Source organism: Herpailurus yagouaroundi, unplaced genomic scaffold (assembly GCF_014898765.1).
Source record: "Herpailurus yagouaroundi ecotype Mexico unplaced genomic scaffold, PumYag 77, whole genome shotgun sequence".
Taxonomy (NCBI): domain Eukaryota; kingdom Metazoa; phylum Chordata; class Mammalia; order Carnivora; family Felidae; genus Herpailurus; species Herpailurus yagouaroundi.
The window spans coordinates 51,641,744-51,661,667 of NW_024412388.1; the positions used below are offsets into that span (position 1 = coordinate 51,641,744).

The 19,924-nt window shown below is 37.9% G+C and overlaps 1 protein-coding gene across 10 annotated transcripts in view; it reads right to left on the reverse strand.

Annotated features, from left to right (window-relative positions):
- Window positions 1-19,924, reverse strand: part of DOCK7 (dedicator of cytokinesis 7) — a 231,470-nt gene that overhangs the window by 85,537 nt on the left and 126,009 nt on the right. For all 10 annotated transcript variants that reach the window (XM_040470459.1, XM_040470458.1, XM_040470457.1 and 7 more), the window contains exons 18-21: window positions 19,479-19,580; window positions 9,173-9,259; window positions 3,911-4,142; window positions 569-733 (exon numbers count right to left, since the gene is read on the reverse strand). In XM_040470459.1, the coding sequence (XP_040326393.1) occupies window positions 569-733; window positions 3,911-4,142; window positions 9,173-9,259; window positions 19,479-19,580 (586 nt within the window). The remainder of the gene's footprint in view (window positions 1-568; window positions 734-3,910; window positions 4,143-9,172; window positions 9,260-19,478; window positions 19,581-19,924) is intronic.

Sequence of the window (19,924 nt, forward strand, 5' to 3'; positions counted from 1 at the left end):
ACTGCCACTATTTCAATTTTATATTATCACCACCCCCCCCCCCCCCCACAACCAATGTCATACAAAAAGCAAGTAACCACTTTGGGTCCTGATATTCAGAAAGGCTATATATTTTATTTGCCATGAAGAGATCAGGACTTTTATAGGGAATAATCTTTTATATTATTGTAGGCTTCACATGGTTATCAGGGTACTACTACACCATCCTATTTCTTCTTCAGTGTCCAGCATTCCAGATGACAAAATAACAGTCCATTTATCTTACCATAACAGAGAAGGATAAAATGCTTCCAGAGAAACAGAACTAATTTTCAAGATTCATTTCCAAGAATTAAGTCAACCAAGCTCTCATTCAAATTAAAGGAAGCTGTATAAATAATGATGCCTGAATATGTAAGCTAGTTATCCATTTAACTCCAGCACCTAGCATAGTCCATGCCACTTAGCAAGCACTCAATAAATGTCTACTGTTGAATGAATGCATCCCACTATGACTACTGGATTATTTCAGACTTGCCATGAACATACAATCTATGCAAGACAGTTTCAAATAAAAAGAATAAAATACCTGGTGATGGGGAATTAGGATAAGTATTCGGTAGGCGAAAAACATAATAGATGTATGATGCGAGAAGGCTGTTCCTGCCATGCTGGTCATGATTTCCTTCCAAGTTTTTGTGAAGCCGATTAATAATTGATGCCATGGCTTCAAAAGATGCTTGACCTAGATTAACTTTTAAGAAGGAGGAAAATATTTTTGTGTTAACTTTTTTAAACTGCAAATTCCAAAAAGATCAAGGTTTTGTCATCTCTGTATGTGTTAAGTATAGTGATTATACATGGTAAGAGGATAAAGATGATATTTGATGTTGATTTTAATGATGTATTTATTAGCTGAAGCAAAATTCCTTTTCTAAAGATTTTAAAACACTAATTTTACTAATTTAACATGAACACTGGATGGGTTTGCGTAGTCCAAAAAAAAGAAACATCAACCAACAGAAATTATTTTGTAAAATAATACAAAGCACATAAGAAAAAAAATTCTATCTTGTGTATCACCTTCGAAAAGTCACTTCTTGTTTTAAAGGGGACTCTGAAAACCTAAATTAACATACAATGAGCAGATGTTACTTTTGTTTTTAAAAAATTAACAATGAAAGTGGATTATTAAAAATAACTTCAAATCATAAGAGAATAGTGAATTAGCTATTTGACTGACATGAGTGAGTCAGTAGAAGGACTAGGTGGCTAGAAAAAAAGGTGAGGTAAGACTGTATAGCATTTTAAATACCAGGCTAAGCAATACCTACCCAGTCATTCAAGTTAGTAAGTAACAAGAATTTTGCAAAAGTTGGAAAATTCTGGTAGCACACTGAATAAATGGATAAAACAAACAGCCATTTTGAGCAATGAAGCCTCAGAATCTAGGATTTATTTAATCAAGACAGGAAATTATGAACAGAAATGAGGCCTAAATTTTCCTAAAAGTGGAATAATCCAGTAAAGTGGTCATTTAGGAACTAATATATATATATATATATACATATATATATATATATGTATATATATATATATATATATGGAACTAGAAAAGGAACTAGAGACACAGAGGCCTAAGTGGGCTATGGAAATTTTACCTGTGTTCTACTTAATTCCTTTTCCTTTTCCTCACAGTAGCTATTCCAAACCATCAGAATCCTTCTCAAAACTCAGGTTCACTTTCCTCCCTTCTCAGGAAATCTTGTGTTTTGTTTTTTTTTTTTTTTTTTTTTATCTCACAGTACAAATTTATCAAGTCCTCAACTTTTTACTACCCAAATCTGAAACCATTTTTATTTCCCTTCCAAAAGGAATAGTGCTCCTCTCCTATACAGAAGAATGATCTCTCCACTTTCACTTGTGTCCTACAGACTTGCTTCATTAATTAAACCTTTTAGCACCTCTACATCTTATTTTTCTCTGCACTCCACTAGTTTCACAAAGCACATAAACATGCTCAAACTTCTCCATCTTTATGCTGTAATCAACCCTGGTTCCTCTTCTAACTGAATTTCTTTGAAGAGTAGTGTATACTCTTATATTCCTTTCTTTTTTTTTTTTTAATTTTTTTTTTCAACGTTTATTTATTTTTGGGACAGAGAGAGACAGAGCACGAACGGGGGAGGGGCAGAGAGAGAGGGAGACACAGAATTGGAAACAGGCTCCAGGCTCTGAGCCATCAGCCCAGAGCCCGACGCGGGGCTTGAACTCCCGGACCGCGAGATCGTGACCTGGCTGAAGTCGGACGCTTAACCGACTGCGCCACCCAGGCGCCCCTCTTATATTCCTTTCATCATGTACAATGCACGACTTAATTCTCTGTAATCTGGTCTCCACTTCCACTATTTGACTACAACTATTCTTGTCAATTTCACCAGTGGACACTTCTTTAGTAGATAAGACTGGGACTCTGGAGTCAGTTGCCTGGGTTTGAATCCTTAGCAAATTTTCAAGCGTTGTGCTCATTACTCTACTCACTTGTACAATAGTGGTACTAATGCCTAGACACAGAGTTGTGAGGAATGCATACATTAATATAAATAAAGCACACAGTACTACTGTTGGCATATAACTAGTGCTGGGCAAATGTATGTTACTAGTGCCATCATTATTACATTACTTACATAATCTACAAAAATGAACAATGCTAATTTTTTTTCTTAAAATCTTGAACGACTCCTTTGACAGTACTCTGTACAATTGCTCTTCAGTATTTCTTGACCTACCCCTCTTCTTCATCTCACTGTCACCTGTTTTTTGGCAGGACTTCAGAGTTTTTTGTATGAAATTCTGTAAGATTCAGATTCCTAATTTGCCTTCCTGTCTCCAGATTTCCCACTTTGAACCCATCTCCATGCAGCACACTCATCTTTGTGACAGTCAAACTGGGTCACATTACTTCCCTAATTAAGACCAGACCTTTCAAAAGCTATTGATTTCTTATAGAATAATAGTCCCGGTTCCCTAAGTGTCATCATGAAGAGCCCATCTCCTCTCTCTCACCACCAATATCATTTCCAATCACCAACCCTCCAATTTGTGACTACTTACAATTCCCCCCAAATTTCCCAGTTTATTTGCCTGTATACCATGCACATACTATTTCATCTCCCTGGACTAGTTATTTAACTGTCAGACTCCTACTCATCTTTAAAATGTTTGACCCAAGAATCACCTCTACTGACAAGTCTGCCCTAAGATAAAAAATCCCAAGTTGCTGAACATTCCTCTCCGTTGTGCAACCAGTTAACACAAAATTTTTATAACCCGTTAGCTGAAATTTCTTACAAGCTCAACGACTCTGCAGGATTTGGGTGGAAGCTCTTAGCACAAGCAGAGGAATAACTCTTGGAAGAAGAGTGGGAAACAGGAGTACCTCTAATTCCAAAACAACACAGAAGAAAATGAGAATATAGAGATTTTGAGTTGATGAAAAAAGCTATTTTTAAATAGAAGATAGCAAATGAGTCAAAATGTAGGCTACATAGAGCACATATCATGTAAAATGCAAAATCATTTATCTAGTTGCCTGTTTTCCAAACTGGTCTGTGAGATCCTTAAAATCAGGAAATAATAAGCCTTGGATACAACCTGTCAGCATCTGGCACATAGTAAATGCTTAATATTTGCTGAATGAATAAATAAATGAATTTGTTTCCATAATCTGAGTTGAGGTGAATATGGCACATTTTATGGAAACAAAAAGAAAGCTCTTTTCTGGCATGAGAAACAATAACACCCCATCTTTTCCTCCCCCAAATCAAACACAGTCATTACAGATAACAACAGTAAATCATGGTTCTATTTCTGCAAAAGTTAGAAATGTACAATTATAAATTTCATAATTCCCCAAACATAAGTCAATTACCTATTTGGCCAGCAATGACAGGAGGTCTAACAACTAAAAGTATCAGTTTATCAAGCAGAAGATGAAGAAATCGGACCACTGGTTCCAACTGAGATGAATTCAGTGCTGAAATACTGCTCTTCAGTTCATTTTCTAAGTTATTTTCCATGATTCGCATGTCTCCAATTCGGACTGGGAACATGTGTTCGTCCAGAGCATTAACCAGAGCAAAAAACTTGTCAAGATAAGGATCCTAAAACAAAGAATGAACAAAAGCACTATAACTGGATATTCCCCAAACTTTGGACCACTAAAATAAAATAGCTCATATTAATCAGTAATACAAAAAGTACACAAGTATATATGGACATTGTTTCCAATTAAATGCTACCTCTGTTCTCATTTATCATTGTAAAGTGGCCATTTCAAACACTATTGAGTACTCAAGAACTCTGATATGAATTAAGTAGTTTTTCCCCCAATGTGAATCTGCCTAATTGTTTTAGAACTTAATTATTGTGCAGCTCTGTTAGTGCATGGCCTGTGCCCATTATTAATATATTATCTCTCAGCTCCATCCAAACCCACCATCTTTGCCACGTTTTGTAACAGTGGAGCTAGACCCTTCAAACTGTGTTTCTCCTTTGCCAGCTGGCCTGTGGTCTGGCTCTGACAATACAGGGTGCAGGAAACAGCCTTCCTTCCTCCAGTTTGTTTCCTGACAGCGGCTAGCAGATGTGAATGCTGGGGCTCAGAGGTGAGGGACATGGCAGCAGCATTCACAACAGCCAATTTGGCTCATTTTGCTCCTCAGCAGGTGCCCTCCACACCACAGCAAGGCAGGCAATGTGTTCCTGCAGCAGTAGTGTTCCCTCCTTAGGGGTCTGATTCTCAGCCTTCAGGATCCTCCTCCAGGTTTCTAAGTTCCTTCCTTATCACTTTCTACAACTGCTATCTCCATTACAATCACAGAATTTTCTTTTACCCCATTAGAAATGAATCACCTTTAACCCAGGTAACAATTATTTATATATAAATTGTCCCCATTCAAATTAATGGCAGCTTCCATCTCCTGACTAAATCCTGACTGCTATTATTTAACCTCCTTCTACACTAACAGAACTACAGTCTTATTTAAAGTTATCATGTGCCCAGTCCCAGGGTAGGCGCTTGCTCTCTCAGCTGCTTTATGCCTCGTCATAACCATGTGTACAGTTCTGACCAAGAGATGTGAGCAAAAGTCTGTGGGAACTCTGGGAAGACTTTTACTTAGTTAACAATGAAAATAAATTTGAAGACAGTAATGCCGAAAATCTTCATTCACATTTATAGTTCTAATATTGTTCTATTTTGATATGTATGTTTTAAATAAAAAATTACTGAGTTCTAACTATATATTTCTCCAGTACATTTCACAAAGCTATAAGCAAAGTATGAAAACATCCGAACTGGAGAGTGTTATGCTAAGTGAAATAAGCCATACAGAGAAAGACAGATATCATATGTTTTCACTCTTAGGTGGATCCTGAGAAACTTAACAGAAGACCATGGGGGAGGGGAAGGGGAAAAAAAAAAAAAAAAGGAGGTTAGAGTGGGAGAGAGCCAAAGCATAAGAGACTCTTAAAAACTAAGAACAGGGGTGCCTGGGTGGCGCAGTCGGTTAAGCGTCCGACTTCAGCCAGGTCACGATCTCGCAGTCCGTGAGTTCGAGCCCCGCGTCGGGCTCTGGGCTGATGGCTCAGAGCCTGGAGCCTGTTTCCGATTCTGTGTCTCCCTCTCTCTCTGCCCCTCGCCCGTTCATGCTCTGTCTCTCTCTGTCCCAAAAATAAATAAACGTTGGAAAAAAAAATTTTTTTTTAAAAAACTAAGAACAAACTGAGGGTTGATGGGGGTGGGAGGGAGGGGAGGGTGGGTGATGGGTATTGAGGAGGGCACCTTTTGGGATGAGCACTGGCTGTTGTATGGAAACCAATTTGACAATAAACTTCATGTATTGGAAAAAAAAAAAAGTATGAAAACATCCGAAGAAGGGCACCTGGGTGGCTCAGTCAGTCAAGCTTCCAACTTTCAGTTTTGGGTCATGATTTCACAGTTCATGAGTTTAAGCCCTGCGTTGAGCTCTGCGCTGAAACCATGCAGGCTGTTTGGGATTCTCTGTCTCCCCCTCTCTCTGTCCCTCCCCTGCTCATCTCTGCTCTCTCAAAATTAGACATTTTTTTTTTAAAAAAAACAACATAAGAAACATTATTGTCTTCAATTGATCCTTTAAAAAAGATAATACATGATGAAACTTACAGAATTACAAACATTTATAAAATCTTGAGTATTAGTCATCAGGACTGTGAATGCCGAATGCCACAAAGTAGATACTTCCATTTTATCTTCCCCTACATTCTATAGATTCTAAATCATCTATATATTTTGCCTAAAATCCTTCTTTGTCACTTAAGACAACACATGTATCTGCCTCCAAAAAACAAAGGTAGGAGTTAAAGATAAATACGCTATCAACTCTAAAAGGAGAAAACTAATAATGATTATAGGACTTTAAAAAACATGAAAAATACTGTATTTTTATACTTACTAGGATACTATTAAGGGAAAGAATATATTTCAACAGTATACTAGAACACCAATCTTAATCATTATCAAAACAGTAAGGACTATAGGAAACATAGAACATATCCAGTATCAGAAAAGGATAAATTCTCCTGGAGCCATTCTTTTACTGGGTTCTACCTGTATACTGCTAAATAAAACCTATCTACTACCGTTTTTTGTTGTTGTTTTAAAACTTAATATAGAAATGCTCTGTCTTGGGGCGCCTGGGTGGCTTGATAGGTTAAGCGTCCGACTTCGGCTCAGGTCATGATCTCATGGTCCGTGAGTTCTAGCCCCGCGTCAGGCTCTGTGCTGACAGCTCACCTGGAGCCCGTTTCAGATTCTGTGTCTCCCTCTCTCTCTACCCTCCCTGTTCATGCTCTGTCTGTCTCAAAAATAAATAAACGTTAAAAAAAATAAAAAAAAAAAAAGAAATGCTCTTGTCTTATTTTTCCCAATTTCACTGCAGAAAAGAGTTCACTAGCAAGGTTAAGACTGCTACCATTTGAAAGGACAGCTTACACAGTGGCTCTTGCCTGGCATCTCAGAACTTGGATTTCAAGAGAGTTCCAACTGTTAGGGGATGATGGCTCACCATACCTAAATTGTTTGGGCAGACAATATGGTTTATGCTGAAAATGTGTTTTCCTTATGGTAATCAAGAATTCTGGTATGTGATAGCCAGCGGGTGCCTATGTTACAAGCTTACAGTAAAAACCCTGGGAACTAAGTCTCTAATGAATGAGCTTCCCTGGTATACATTTCAAATGTGCTGTTTCAACTCACCCCTTATGTGACCACTGGGAAAGGACTCTTGGAAGCTTGTGCTTTGTTTCCTCTGAACTTGAACTTTCCTCTGAACTTTCCTCTTTTCCCTTAGCTGATTTTATTTTGTATCTTTCACTAAAATAAATCATAGCTATGAATATGGCTATATGCTGGGTCCTGTGAGTTCTGCTAGAAAATCACCGAACTTGAAAGTGGCCTTGGAAATCCCCATGTACCACCCCCCTCCCTTTTCAAGTTGGATTCCATTTTCAACACTTGCCTCTTCTCACTCTTACATTTTCTCCCTGGAAAAACACTCACCAGTATAGTTCCAGCTATCACATTTATTCTGTCACCTCCAATGCTAAACTCGAACTTAATTACAACTGCCTTGGGATATTTTTATCTGAAGTACATAGGCACTTCAAACTCAACAGGCTCAAAAATAAATTCACTATAGCTCCAGAAGCATCTTGATTATCTCCCAAATTTCTCTTAGCATGCTACCAAATTTACTTCTCTGATGTTTCCTATTTAGGTTAGAAATCACCATCTACCTAGACCCTCAACTCTATAGCATTAAAAGTCCTTCACAATCTGTAACTAGCCTAGTCTTCTATTCTCACCTATCACGATTTCCCATGCACTATAAATTACATTCACACCAGATTACTTGCCTGTCCTTGAATAAACTACTATCTCTTTGCACATGCTTTTTATCAACTGAGTAGCCCACTCTCTCTCTGTATGGTAAATGCCTACTTATCAATACAGTATCTCAGTTCCCAGCAGAACAGACAACTCTCCTCTTGAAAGGATTTCGTTCATATATCTAACACAGTCATAAATTTTATTGTACTGTAATTATTTTTACATTTTCCCCTATTATACTGTAAGGTCTTTGAAGGAAAGTTTCTTTCCTTGACAGGTAACAACATCCCCGACTTTATGGAGCTTACAGCCTAATGGGGAAAGAAACAATAAATAAATGCATAAGTATGTATACATACATACACACGTACCACACACACACACACACACACACACACACACACACACACACAGGAAAGAAAGCAAAAGTGCAAGAGAGTACAGGTAAGAGCCAGAAGCAGTAGCAAGTGCAGGTGAAGACGATATGGAATGATGGTGCTGCTATGTTTAAAAGTCTCCAGAAAAGGCCTAAGGTAAGCGGAAGCCTTGTTGAAAAGAAGTGCATGTCAGGAGCAAAGTATTCCAGCTAGAGAAAGAGTAAACATACCAGACTTTGAGAAAAGCCTGGTATATTTCAGATCTATAGTGAGGAATATGGAGCAAATGATCCCTAAGAACCCTTTCTCTTAAATTATCTGAGTCTATGAGGAATAAAATGAGTTGGATGATGGTTTTTCAACTCTAATTCTGCAACACACCAGAAACTTAACAAAAAAAGTCACTTAATTGTTCAAAATGAAGTTGATGACATTTTGAAAAGCAAAAATTTTGCTTGTGTTGATATTAAATGACATTTTGTTGATTCCTTTAAAAAGTTAACTTCTAGGGGCGTCTGGGTGGCGCAGTCAGTTAAGCGTCCGACTTCAGCCAGGTCACGATCTCGCGGTCCGTGAGTTCGAGCCCCGCGTCAGGCTCTGGGCTGATGGCTCAGAGCCTGGAGCCTGTTTCCGATTCTGTGTCTCCCTCTCTCTCTGCCCCTCCCCCATTCATGCTCTGTCTCTCTCTGTCCCAAAAATAAATAAACGTTGGGAAAAAAAAAAAAAAAGACTTTTATAAAAAAAAAAAAAGTTAACTTCTAAATCTATACATTCCTGATATATAGTCCCATAATTCTTACAACAGATAACTGTACTAAAACTGACTTAAGTACTAGATAATATATTCTTCAAGTGAAAATTGATCATATAAATTATTAAAACTTACTTGTGTATGGATAGATGAAACAGCAACAACTTCCACATTAAAAACACCTTTGTGATTATCTACCCATTTCATGCCAGGTAGAGGAACCTGTAAGATATTAAATTTAATGATCACAGATACTTAAGTTGATAAGATATTCTGAAAACAAAAATTGTAACACCTCAATGAGAAAAAAAATATCACGGAAATATATTTTTACGCACTGTAAATAAATGTAAAACTTACATTTTGTTCTTATTACAAAATTATGTTTTCTACAAGAGAATTAAAAGACTCAAGGAGCAAAAAAGCAGAAAATATGCACTCAAAATGCTATCTTCCCAAAGATATATCCTTTTATATCATTCTAAATCTTCCTCTGTGCATATATTTATATACACCCTACCTTTGCATAAATATGTACAATATGTAATGCATAATATAGAATATAAAACATTATTTTAAACCTATTTTTCAAATATCACATTGTGAATCACTTTTCATGTCAATAAATTCATATCTACAATATTTTAATGGTTTGTAATATTCTGTTTTTTTTCTTACGAAAACGACTATTTTGTTTTAATGGAGCTGTAAAATATTTACAGCAACAAAATTGTTGTAAGGAATAGAAAACTTTTCTTTTGATGTAAATTGCTAGGAATGTTAATTTAAATTAGATCATAAAAAGTATTTTCAAAAAGACAGTCAGTACATTACTTCTCTCTATTCCTCCTGCTAAGTACAGCTAAAAAACCCTGAACATGATACACAAAACACTGAAAGGTGGAGATAATGCAAATGGCTAGTGACCTCAGGATGTGAGGAAATAGAAAGTAGTGTTTCCTTGGTTTTACTATTGCTTCACAGATCCTGGACTAGCCCCTAGAGAAGATGGCAACCTGGAAATGCCGAAAGAAGCAGAGAAAAACAAGCTTCAAGAAGAGCCTGCTCTCTCTAATCAAAGCCAATAATTGCCCTACTCTGGCCAAACACATGGAAACAAGTTGCAGCCCCACAGCCTCCAACCCCGCCCTCCGCCGCCACAGGCTGAGTAGAGAGCTCAGGTGTCCATCCACCCTCGGCTGACTGTAATGAGGTGCCCAGATTCCCCTAACACATTGGGTGGTATTAGAAAAGACGGAGATGGAAAGCCCAGTCTCAGCCCGGTGGTAACAAGTACCACCTCCAAATGGGTGTCAGTGGAATCCAAGCAAGGAAGGAGCAGTACCAAGGTGCCCTTCCTCCTCGCATAGAGAGGTATCTGCGCAGGTCTAGTGGGGAACCTGAAATCCTACCTCTATCCAATAAGCATCCTCAACCCACTGCAAAGTGAGGAATGTGGACTTTTACCTGTGGCATGAATGTGGCAATAGCGCCTCCCCCTACTGCTAAAACAGAAGGCTTAAATAAGATCTGAGATCACAATAATACCCAAGATATCCAGGTTAGAATAAAAAACCTCGCATCATACCAAGAACCAGAAAAATCTCAAATGAGAAAAGGCAATCAACAAACACTAAGATGACACAGGCTGGACAGATTTGACAAGGATGTTAAAGCAGTCATCATTAGAAAATAAAAAGCTGTAACAAGGAATTACAAATATCTTTGAAATAAATGACCAAAAATAGAAAGTCTTAGGGGAAAAAATGTTTTAGAGATTCTTTCCCATGGTTGCATTTTTTTTTTACTATGTGTAGAAACGAAAACCAATTAAAATCGGTCCTCTTACAAAATTCAACATTATGTAGGTAAGAAATGCAATGTCTCTACTGAGGTAAGTAACACAGGTTTTGGAACTTTTGCCAAAGAAAGATGGTAAGGTAAACTGGAACTGCTCAAAGCCAAAAATTAGTACTAGCTCTTTCAACCCAAAACATTTGCTTTCAGCTTAAAAACATAGAATACACAAATAAAATGTGAACATATACTGCTTTAAAAATAGTGGTTCTTAAAGTCTGATCTGAGCATGAACAGCATGAATATTACCTGGGCACTTGTCAGAAATGTAAATAATCAAGCGCCAACCCAGACCTCCTGCATCAGAAACTGTGGGGTAAGGTTTAACAGTTGGTGTTACAACAAACTCTCCAGGTGATTTTGATGCATGTGAAGTAAGAACTGCTGTCTTAAAACTCTTACAAGCAGTGCAGCAAATAGGAATCCCATAACAGTAGCAAACACTGCTTTAACACTTTTGATGTGACACCATTCTAAATGTTCTACAGACTACTATCATCAACATAGCCCTTTATTATAAGCATTAATTATTCTCAACTTACAGATAAGAAAATTCAGGCACAGAGAATATTTAGTCGGCTCAGTCTGCCATAACAAAAGATCATACATTGGTGTGGCTAAAACAAGTTATTTTCTCACAATCTGGAGACTAGAAGCCCAAAATCAAGGTGCAACATGGTCAGTTTCTGGTGAAAACCCCTTCCAAGCTTCCAGACGGCCACCTTCTCACTGTGTCCTCACATAGCCAAAAGAAAGAGTATTCTGATGTCTCTTCTTTTTAAGGCACTAATCATGAGGCCCACCCTCATGACCTCATCTAAAACTCATCTAAACCTAATTACCTCCCATCGGTCTCATCTACAAAACCTATCACATTGGGGTTGTATATGAATTTGGGGGTTACATATGAATTTGGGGCTTGCAGTGGGAAGATGAGGTGGGGAATGGGGAGACATAATTCAGTCCATAACAGAGAGATTAAGAAACTTAACTGAGGTTACACAACTAATAAATGGTGAGGCCAGAATGAAATCCTGAAAATAACTATATATTACCTTTCAAAAGTATATGAAATTTAAAACAACAATAAAAACTTCCACAATCCCTTACCCCTTTGAAAGTTAACCTTGGTAAACTTGATATGTATTTTCCAAATTATTTCCCGCACAATTACTGATGTGTATCTGATATGTGAGTTTGGTTGTCATTATACTGTTTGTTTTTACATTTGTATTATAAACATCCTATTGGGATATTGAAATCCATATTACTCTTCTTAACTACTGCGCCATTGTATGGATGTACAAAAATTTAATTAAATATTAAACTCTTGGGGCACCTGAGTGGCTCAGTTGGTTGAACATCTGACTCTTGATTTCAGCTCAGATTATGATCTCACATTCATGGGATCAAGCCCTAAGTCAGGTTCTGCACTGGTTGTGGGCCTGCTTAAGATTCTCTCTCTTCCTCTCCTTCTGCCCCCCACTCTCAAAAAAGATACCAAACTCTTCGGTGATCCATGTAACTTTCATTTTTGCTGATACTAATAGTCCTATAATTTTTTTCCTTCTTTTCAGAAAGAAACATATTTATTAAAAATATTACACAGTCATACACTGTCTACCTCCATGTTAATAGTTAAATACATCTCTGCTGACATGTCATGTCCTGACAATGCCTGATACAACCTGGTGTGCTCTTTGTAAAAATGAGGACACAGATGTATCAAGCGCATTCAACTAATGTAGTTAAAACTAATGAGTTACTCAGGATGTCACAGATTTAGTCAATCTCTAACCTAGGTTAGAGATACCCAGGGAACTCGGGCAAATGAGATATTAAAAATACTTTTTTAGAAGTTTGCTAGGGGGGGCGCCTGGGTGGCTCAGTCGGTTAAGCGTCCGGCTTCGGCTCAGGTTGTGGTCTCGCGGTTTGTGGGTTTGAGCCCCGCGTCGGGCTCTGTGCTGACAGCTCAGAGCCTGGAGCCTGCTTCGGATTCTGTGTCTCCCTCTCTCTCTGCCCCTCCCCCGCTCATGCTCTGTCTCTCTGTCTCTCAAAAATAAATAAACATTAAAAAAAAAAATTTTTTTTAAAGTAAAAAAATAAAAGTTTGCTAGGTTATATATATCCTTTACTGCATGTCGGTGGTGGTTCACTGCAAAATGGCACTCAGGCTTTGGAATGGGAGTGACTATGGCTGGATCTGGCAAATGGGTTTGTATTTCACAGCCCAGAGCCCTCTCTCTCCACATGCCAGTGAAATGCCTGTCCTACCCCTGTGGGGGAGTGGGATGAGGAAGATTCAAAGAAATGGCCAATGTTTCTGTGGGGGAAAGAATACGGCAGATATTCATCACTGCCAAATGACTACTCACTTCGGGAAACTTTGGTCTCAACAAAATTTCCATTTTTTAGTTTTTGCTAATAACAACAATCCTGCAACTTTTTTATACTGAATTCAAACAACACATATTTACTGAAGTCTCTACACAGTTTTCTGGGTACTAGAGTTCCATTGTAAACATGTCTGCTCTCAGGGAGCTTACCCACCATTTCTTATAGAGAAAAATAAGGAAATAAATAAGGTAATTTCAGATAGTGGTAAGTATTAAGTAAACAAAACCGTATTAAAAATGATGGAGTGTATCAACAGTGTGGTGGAGGAAAGGGCTGGAAATTCATGGAGTCAGACCTCTCTGAGGAAGTGCTATTTTATATAAAATTCAGATAATGAAGAGAATCCAGCCATGTGAAATTCAGGAAGACTAAAGAGAAAATTCAAAGGCCTAGAAGCAGGAAAATATTTGGAAGAAGGTATAAGTACAGAAGAAGGGGCTCAGTGATGGTAGAAGATGATGTTAAAGAGACAGAAAAGCTCAGATCATTCAGAGATTTGGAGGTCATGGAATACAAATCTAGATTATATTCTAAGTACAGTGAAATGCCAGCAAAATATATAAACATCATATATGATCATAAAGAAACACTAAAGCTTGGCAATATCATGCTGAATGAAAAAAGCAAGTTCCAGAGGATTCTATACAGCATAATAACCTTTTCATTAAATTCAAAATATAAGCAAAGTAAAACGTATTCTCTAAATACACATACACCTCAGTTATAAAGTAGGTTTAAGGGGTGCCTGGGCAGCTCAGTCAGTTAAGTGTCTGATTCTTGATTTCAGGTCAGGTCATGATCTCACTCATGGCCTTGGGACTGAGCCCTGTGTTAGGCTCTGCACTGAGTATGGAGCCTGCTTGGGACTGACTCTCTCTCTCTCTCTCTCTCTCTCTCTCTCTCTCTCTCTCTCTCTCTACCTCTCTCTCTGCCCCTCCAATGCTCACATACACTCTCTCTCAAAATAAATAAGTAAACATTTTTTTAAAAGCAGTTTTAAGGGGTGCCTGGGTGATTCAGTCAGTTAAGCGTCTGACTCTTGATTTTGGCTCAGGTCATGATCTCACGGTTTGGGACTTCAAGCCTGCACTGGGCTCTAAGCTGGGCAAGGAGCCTGCTTGAGATTCTCTCTCTTCCTCTCCCTCTGCCCCTCCTCCACTTGTGTACTTGCACTCTCTCACTCTCAAAAAAAAGTTGTTTTTAAGAGGCCAGTTTTCAGGGGTGCCTGGGTGGCACAGTCAGTTAAGTGTTCAACTCTTGAGCTTGGCTCAGGTCATGATCTCACAGTTTGTAATTTCAAGCCCCGCACAGGACTCTGCAATGACGGTGCAGGGGCCTGCTTGGGATTCGGTCCCTCCCTCTCTCTGCCCCTCCCCAGCATGTGCTCTCTTTCTCTCTCAAAACAAATAAATAAACTTAAAAAAAAAAAAGAAAAAGAGGCTAGTTTACAAAACAACATGAATGCACTTTAAAAAAAATGGTTAAAATGGTAACTTTTTATGTATATTTTACCACAGTTTTTTTAAAGAGTAGTATTTTTATAATTACAGGTTATTCTTATGTGGAATAGGGGACAAGCACATAAATGATGTGAATTATTATCACTGTTCTAGCTCTGGATTAGGTAGTGGATTCATGAGTGTTTATTATTTTATTAAATAAAAAACCAATAAATTGAAAAGCCTAACTACACATATATGTGTAAACACTGCTGAGTTTTAAAACATCCCTTATGTTGATCTTTGCATACCTACACAAATATATTTGTAAGTTAAATACTCAGACATATAATTCATGAGATTTTTAAAGGGTATGTTTATTGTTTCATTGTGACATATTTCAGGCAAAAATAATCAAATAAACCTTTTTTTTTTTTTTTGAGAGAGAGAGAGAGAGAGAGAGAGAGAGAGACAGGGAGAGAGGGAAGGGCACAGGGAGAGCAAGAAAGAGAATCTCAAACAGGCTCCAGGGCCAGCACGGAGCCCCACAAGGGGCTTGATTTCAAGACCATGAGATCCTGACTTAAGCTGAAATCAAGAGTCAGATGCTCAACCGACTAAGCCACCCAGGTTCCCCTCAACCAAGTCTTAAAAGTCCAGGTGATTATGAGTGCCCCAGGATGAGTACGACAGTCCCATGGACAGAAAAATCTGGTGACAGATTGCCATGCATCAATCGATGAATTTTATAAGCATGAATTTGTTATCTAGACCTCAATAAATACTGATCCTGAAACCTGATGACACCAAACTGAGGTAAATTCTCCAGAATACCATTAACAAACACTGTTGAAACACATTCATTGATTAGGCTTTTCTCTCAACATGATTCCTACAGTATTCAACAAAAATGAGTGCAATTTTGGACATTTTATGTTTGAGATATCCTGGCAAAGGTATCAATAAGCGTTTTAACTTACTAGACAAATAAAAATGGATGAGCAGAGATGCAGATTTAGGATTCATCAACTAACAGCAGGAGTCAAGAGCATTGTGATTTTTGTGCAAGTTGTATACTACATCACTCTAGGAGTACTGTTCACATAAAAGGCAGTCAGTGGTCCTGCCAGAGAAGAACGCTTACAGATTCAGAGTGAAAAAAACATGAAAATTCAAAGGGGAAAACAGGTTAAAACCCAAATGATATGAAACAAAGCCATACAAAGGTTTACCTTCCTTTTTACCCAATTTTAAAAAGAAAATGATCCCCTTATGATTGGAAATGATCGAGACAAGTATCATAAAGTAATAGTGTGCTGGTTACAGAAATTTGTTTATTACTATGTAAACTTAGATGGCAAGCTTCACATTCTAAGGCCCAAAAACCAGTTGAAGTTAATACATATTGGGAAGGTCTCTGACCTTCTGAATCAAAGAGAGCTCCACCATAACCAGGAAAGTAGATACAAAATTGCATGAAGCAGGGGCGCCTGGGTGGCGCAGTCGGTTGGGCGTCCGACTTCAGCCAGGTCACGATCTCGCGGTCCGTGAGTTCGAGCCCCGCGTCAGGCTCTGGGCTGATGGCTCAGAGCCTGGAGCCTGCTTCCCATTCTGTGTCTCCCTCTCTCTCTGCCCCTTCCCCGTTCATGCTCTGTCTCTCTCTGTCCCCAAAATAAATAAACGTTGAAAAAAAAAATTAAAAAAAAAAAAACAAAAAACAAAAAACAGAATTGCATGAAGCAATGATCTGTAAAAGCTGAATGTTTGTTTATTTTATGTATAATTATTTTTTATTTTTATTTATTTTTAAATTTATATCCAAGTTAGTTAGCTATACTCCAGCAATGATTTCAGAACTAGATTCCTTAATGACCCTTACCCATTTAGCCCATCCCCCTCTTCAGTAACCCTCTGTTCTCCATGTTTAAGAGTCTCTTATGTTTTGTCCCCTCCCTGTTTTGATATTATTTTTGCTTCCCTTCCCTTGTGTTCAAAGTCCTCTGTGTCTTAAAGTCCTCATATGAGTGAAGTCATATGATATTTGTCTTTCTGACTAATTTCGCTTAGCATAATACCCTCCAGTTCCATCCATGTAGTTTCAAATGGCAAGATTGTAAAAGTTGAATGTTTGAATAATGATCTCTCACTTGGTTTAAATTCAGCACTAAAACTAACAATATATACTGTTCTTTTTTTTTTTTAATTTTTTTAATGTTTATTTATTTTTGAGACAGAGAGAGACAGAGCATGAACAGGGGAATGGCAGAGAGAGAGGGAGACACAGAATCTGAAACGGGCTCCAGGCTCTGAGCTGTCAGCACAGAACCTGACGTGGGGGCTCAAACCCACGGACCATGAGATCATGACCTGAGCCGAAGTCGGACGCTTAACCGACTGAGCCACCCAGGCGCCCCTATACTGTTCTTTAAATGTAATAATAAAGCTAAGAATATATACTGTTTTTGTTTTTATAATTGTTTTTAAGATTATTTATTTTGAGAGAGACAGAGACACTGTGAGCAGGGAAGGGGCAGAGAAAGAGGGAGAATCTGAAGCAGGCTCCATGCTGTCAGCCCAGAGTCCACACGGGGCTCAAACACATGAAACCATGAGATCATGACCTAAGCCGAAATCTAGAGTTGGACGCTTAACCGACTAAGCCACCCAGGTGCCCCTATACTGTTCTTTTAATGCTGTAATTAAAAAATACAAAAGTTTTGATCACTTAATCACATATCAATCAGCTATACGTCTATCGTTAAATCCAAACCATGACCATATTCTTTATGTTATATATGAGCATACACAGCATAGTAGCTAGAAGAAAATCATCAATCTCCCTTTAGAAAGTTGACCTTGTATTTGCAAATCAAGTAAGAATAAGTGCATAATTTCCATAAAATCAATTTTCTTTTAAAATATTTCCTTTTGAAATATATAATGCTACCCCTGGCAGAAGACTACCTTATTTTACTGAGGAGATGTGTTCCTGGAAAATCGAATGAAAGATTTGGCAGGGGATGAAAGGCAAGGAGGAAGGAAGGAGTCATATTTCTTTCCTACTGTCTTTATCCATTCATTTAAAAAATACTTATTGACTGGGGAGCTTGGGTGGCTCAGTCAGTTAAGCAACTGACTTTGGCTCAGGTCATGATCTCACAGTCTGTGAGTTTGAGCCCTGAGTTGGGCTCTGTGCTGACAGCTCAGAGTCTGGAGGCTGCTTGCTTCATATTCTGTGTCTCCCTCTGTCTCTGCCCCTCCCTGCTCATGCTCTGCCTGCCTCTCTGCCTCTCTCTCTCTCTCTCTCTCACTCAAAAATGAATGAACATTAAAAAATAAAATACTTATTGACTGCCCATCATGAGCCAAGCACTATTCTAAGTACTTGAAGATACAGCAATGCACAAGAAAGACAAAGTCCCTAACTTCCTGGAATTTATACTCTGTAGACAATAAATAAAGATATAAGAAGTATAAAGTCAATGATAAGTATTATGAAGACATATCAAAGTAAAGGGATAAAAAAGTGCTGGATGCTGCAATTTGAAACAAAGTGATCAGAGACGTCTTCTCTGAAGAGGTGGGATTTGAGTGGATGTCTGGATGAAATGAAGAAGCTGGCCTGGAGATGGGACACCACCACCAGCACAGGGAAGTGCAAAGGGCCAGAAATGGGAATGTGCTCTTCATATAGAAGGAACAGTCAAGGCACTGTGCTCTCTGTCTGGGGCAGAGTCAGTGACAAAGAATAGTAAGAAAGGAGATCGGAGCAGTAGCCTTCTGTTGTCTTTATGTGTGTGTGTGTGTGTGTGTGTGTGTGTGTGTGTATGTGTTTTAAACAAAAACAATACAAATGTATTTGTGAATACTTGTATTTATTTTTTTTAATGTTTTTATTTATTTTTGACAGAGACAGAGACAGAGCATGAGTTGGGGAGGGGCAGAGAGAGAGGGAGACACAGAATCTGAAACAGGCTCCAGACTCTGAGCTGTCAGCACAGAGCCCTATGAGGGGCTCAAACTCACGAACTATAAGATCATGACCTGAGCTGAAGTTCGGATGCTTAACTGACTAAGCCACCCAGGCGCCCCTATGAATACTTTTTGAGTTCTATTCTGAAAATAAATGCTACCAGGAGAACATTCCCAAGACATATTTCAGACTAATGTATACCAACAGTTACATTCAAGGCACTCATATTAATAATCATCATGTAACAGTTCTCCCAAAAAGGACTTTGGTTTTTGAGTAGTGGCTACTGATTCTTGATTGAGATTTTTCCAATGTTTTTGTTTAAGTTACATATGTCATCATCACAGTTGCTAACGGTTCTTGTATTACAAGTTTGTAGCTACTTTATCTTCACATACATGATTTTTAAAAACTTTTTTTCACATACATGATTAATTACAAAAAGATTCTAAAAAATTAATTGGTTTGTTCTTTTTCCTCCAGACTTTCAGTGAAATGTTCTTACTTATTTAAAGCTTATGTTACGTTATGAAAATTCTCCAGATTCGCCTTTTAAGTTAATATTTCACATATTATTTTGGTTTTAAAATCAATATACTTATTTTAAAAGCTTCTAAGTATTCTATAGAGTAATTTTAACTATAGTACAAAATAATATTATTACTTCATTATCTACATACTTCTAGATAGAACAGCAAAATCTTGTTTGAGAAAAACACTTCTGCAAAAAACTCATTCACTGCATCTGGAGAGTTTCACCATAAGAGATACTGACCTCAGGAGATAGTACAGAATAAGCTTGTGGTGGTTTTTCCAGTGAAACTGGTAGGCAAAACTGCCCAGTCTTTAATCGTCCATTCTGAAGCATTGGTATCCACTTTTAATTAAAAAGGAAACAATATTAAGTTACATACATTTGTTACAAAAGTAAGTACTTGGAAAATCTGTTTTAAGAATTTGTAATGAGCCAAATTTGTCTCACACCGCCAAACACCAAGGGGATTTAATTAAGTAATAATAGGTTTCATGATTCCTCTAAAGAAAAGCTTCCCTGACAATATTTTTATTAAGGAGCATTCCCAAAACATTATTACTAATTAACTACGCAATATTTAAGCCAAAAGAGGTCCTTACTATCCAAGAAAAAGCTGGAGTAGAAAAAGGCCGCAAAGTCAATCCATTACACATGGCGGTAATAGTGTCAATGTATATACAGGGAAA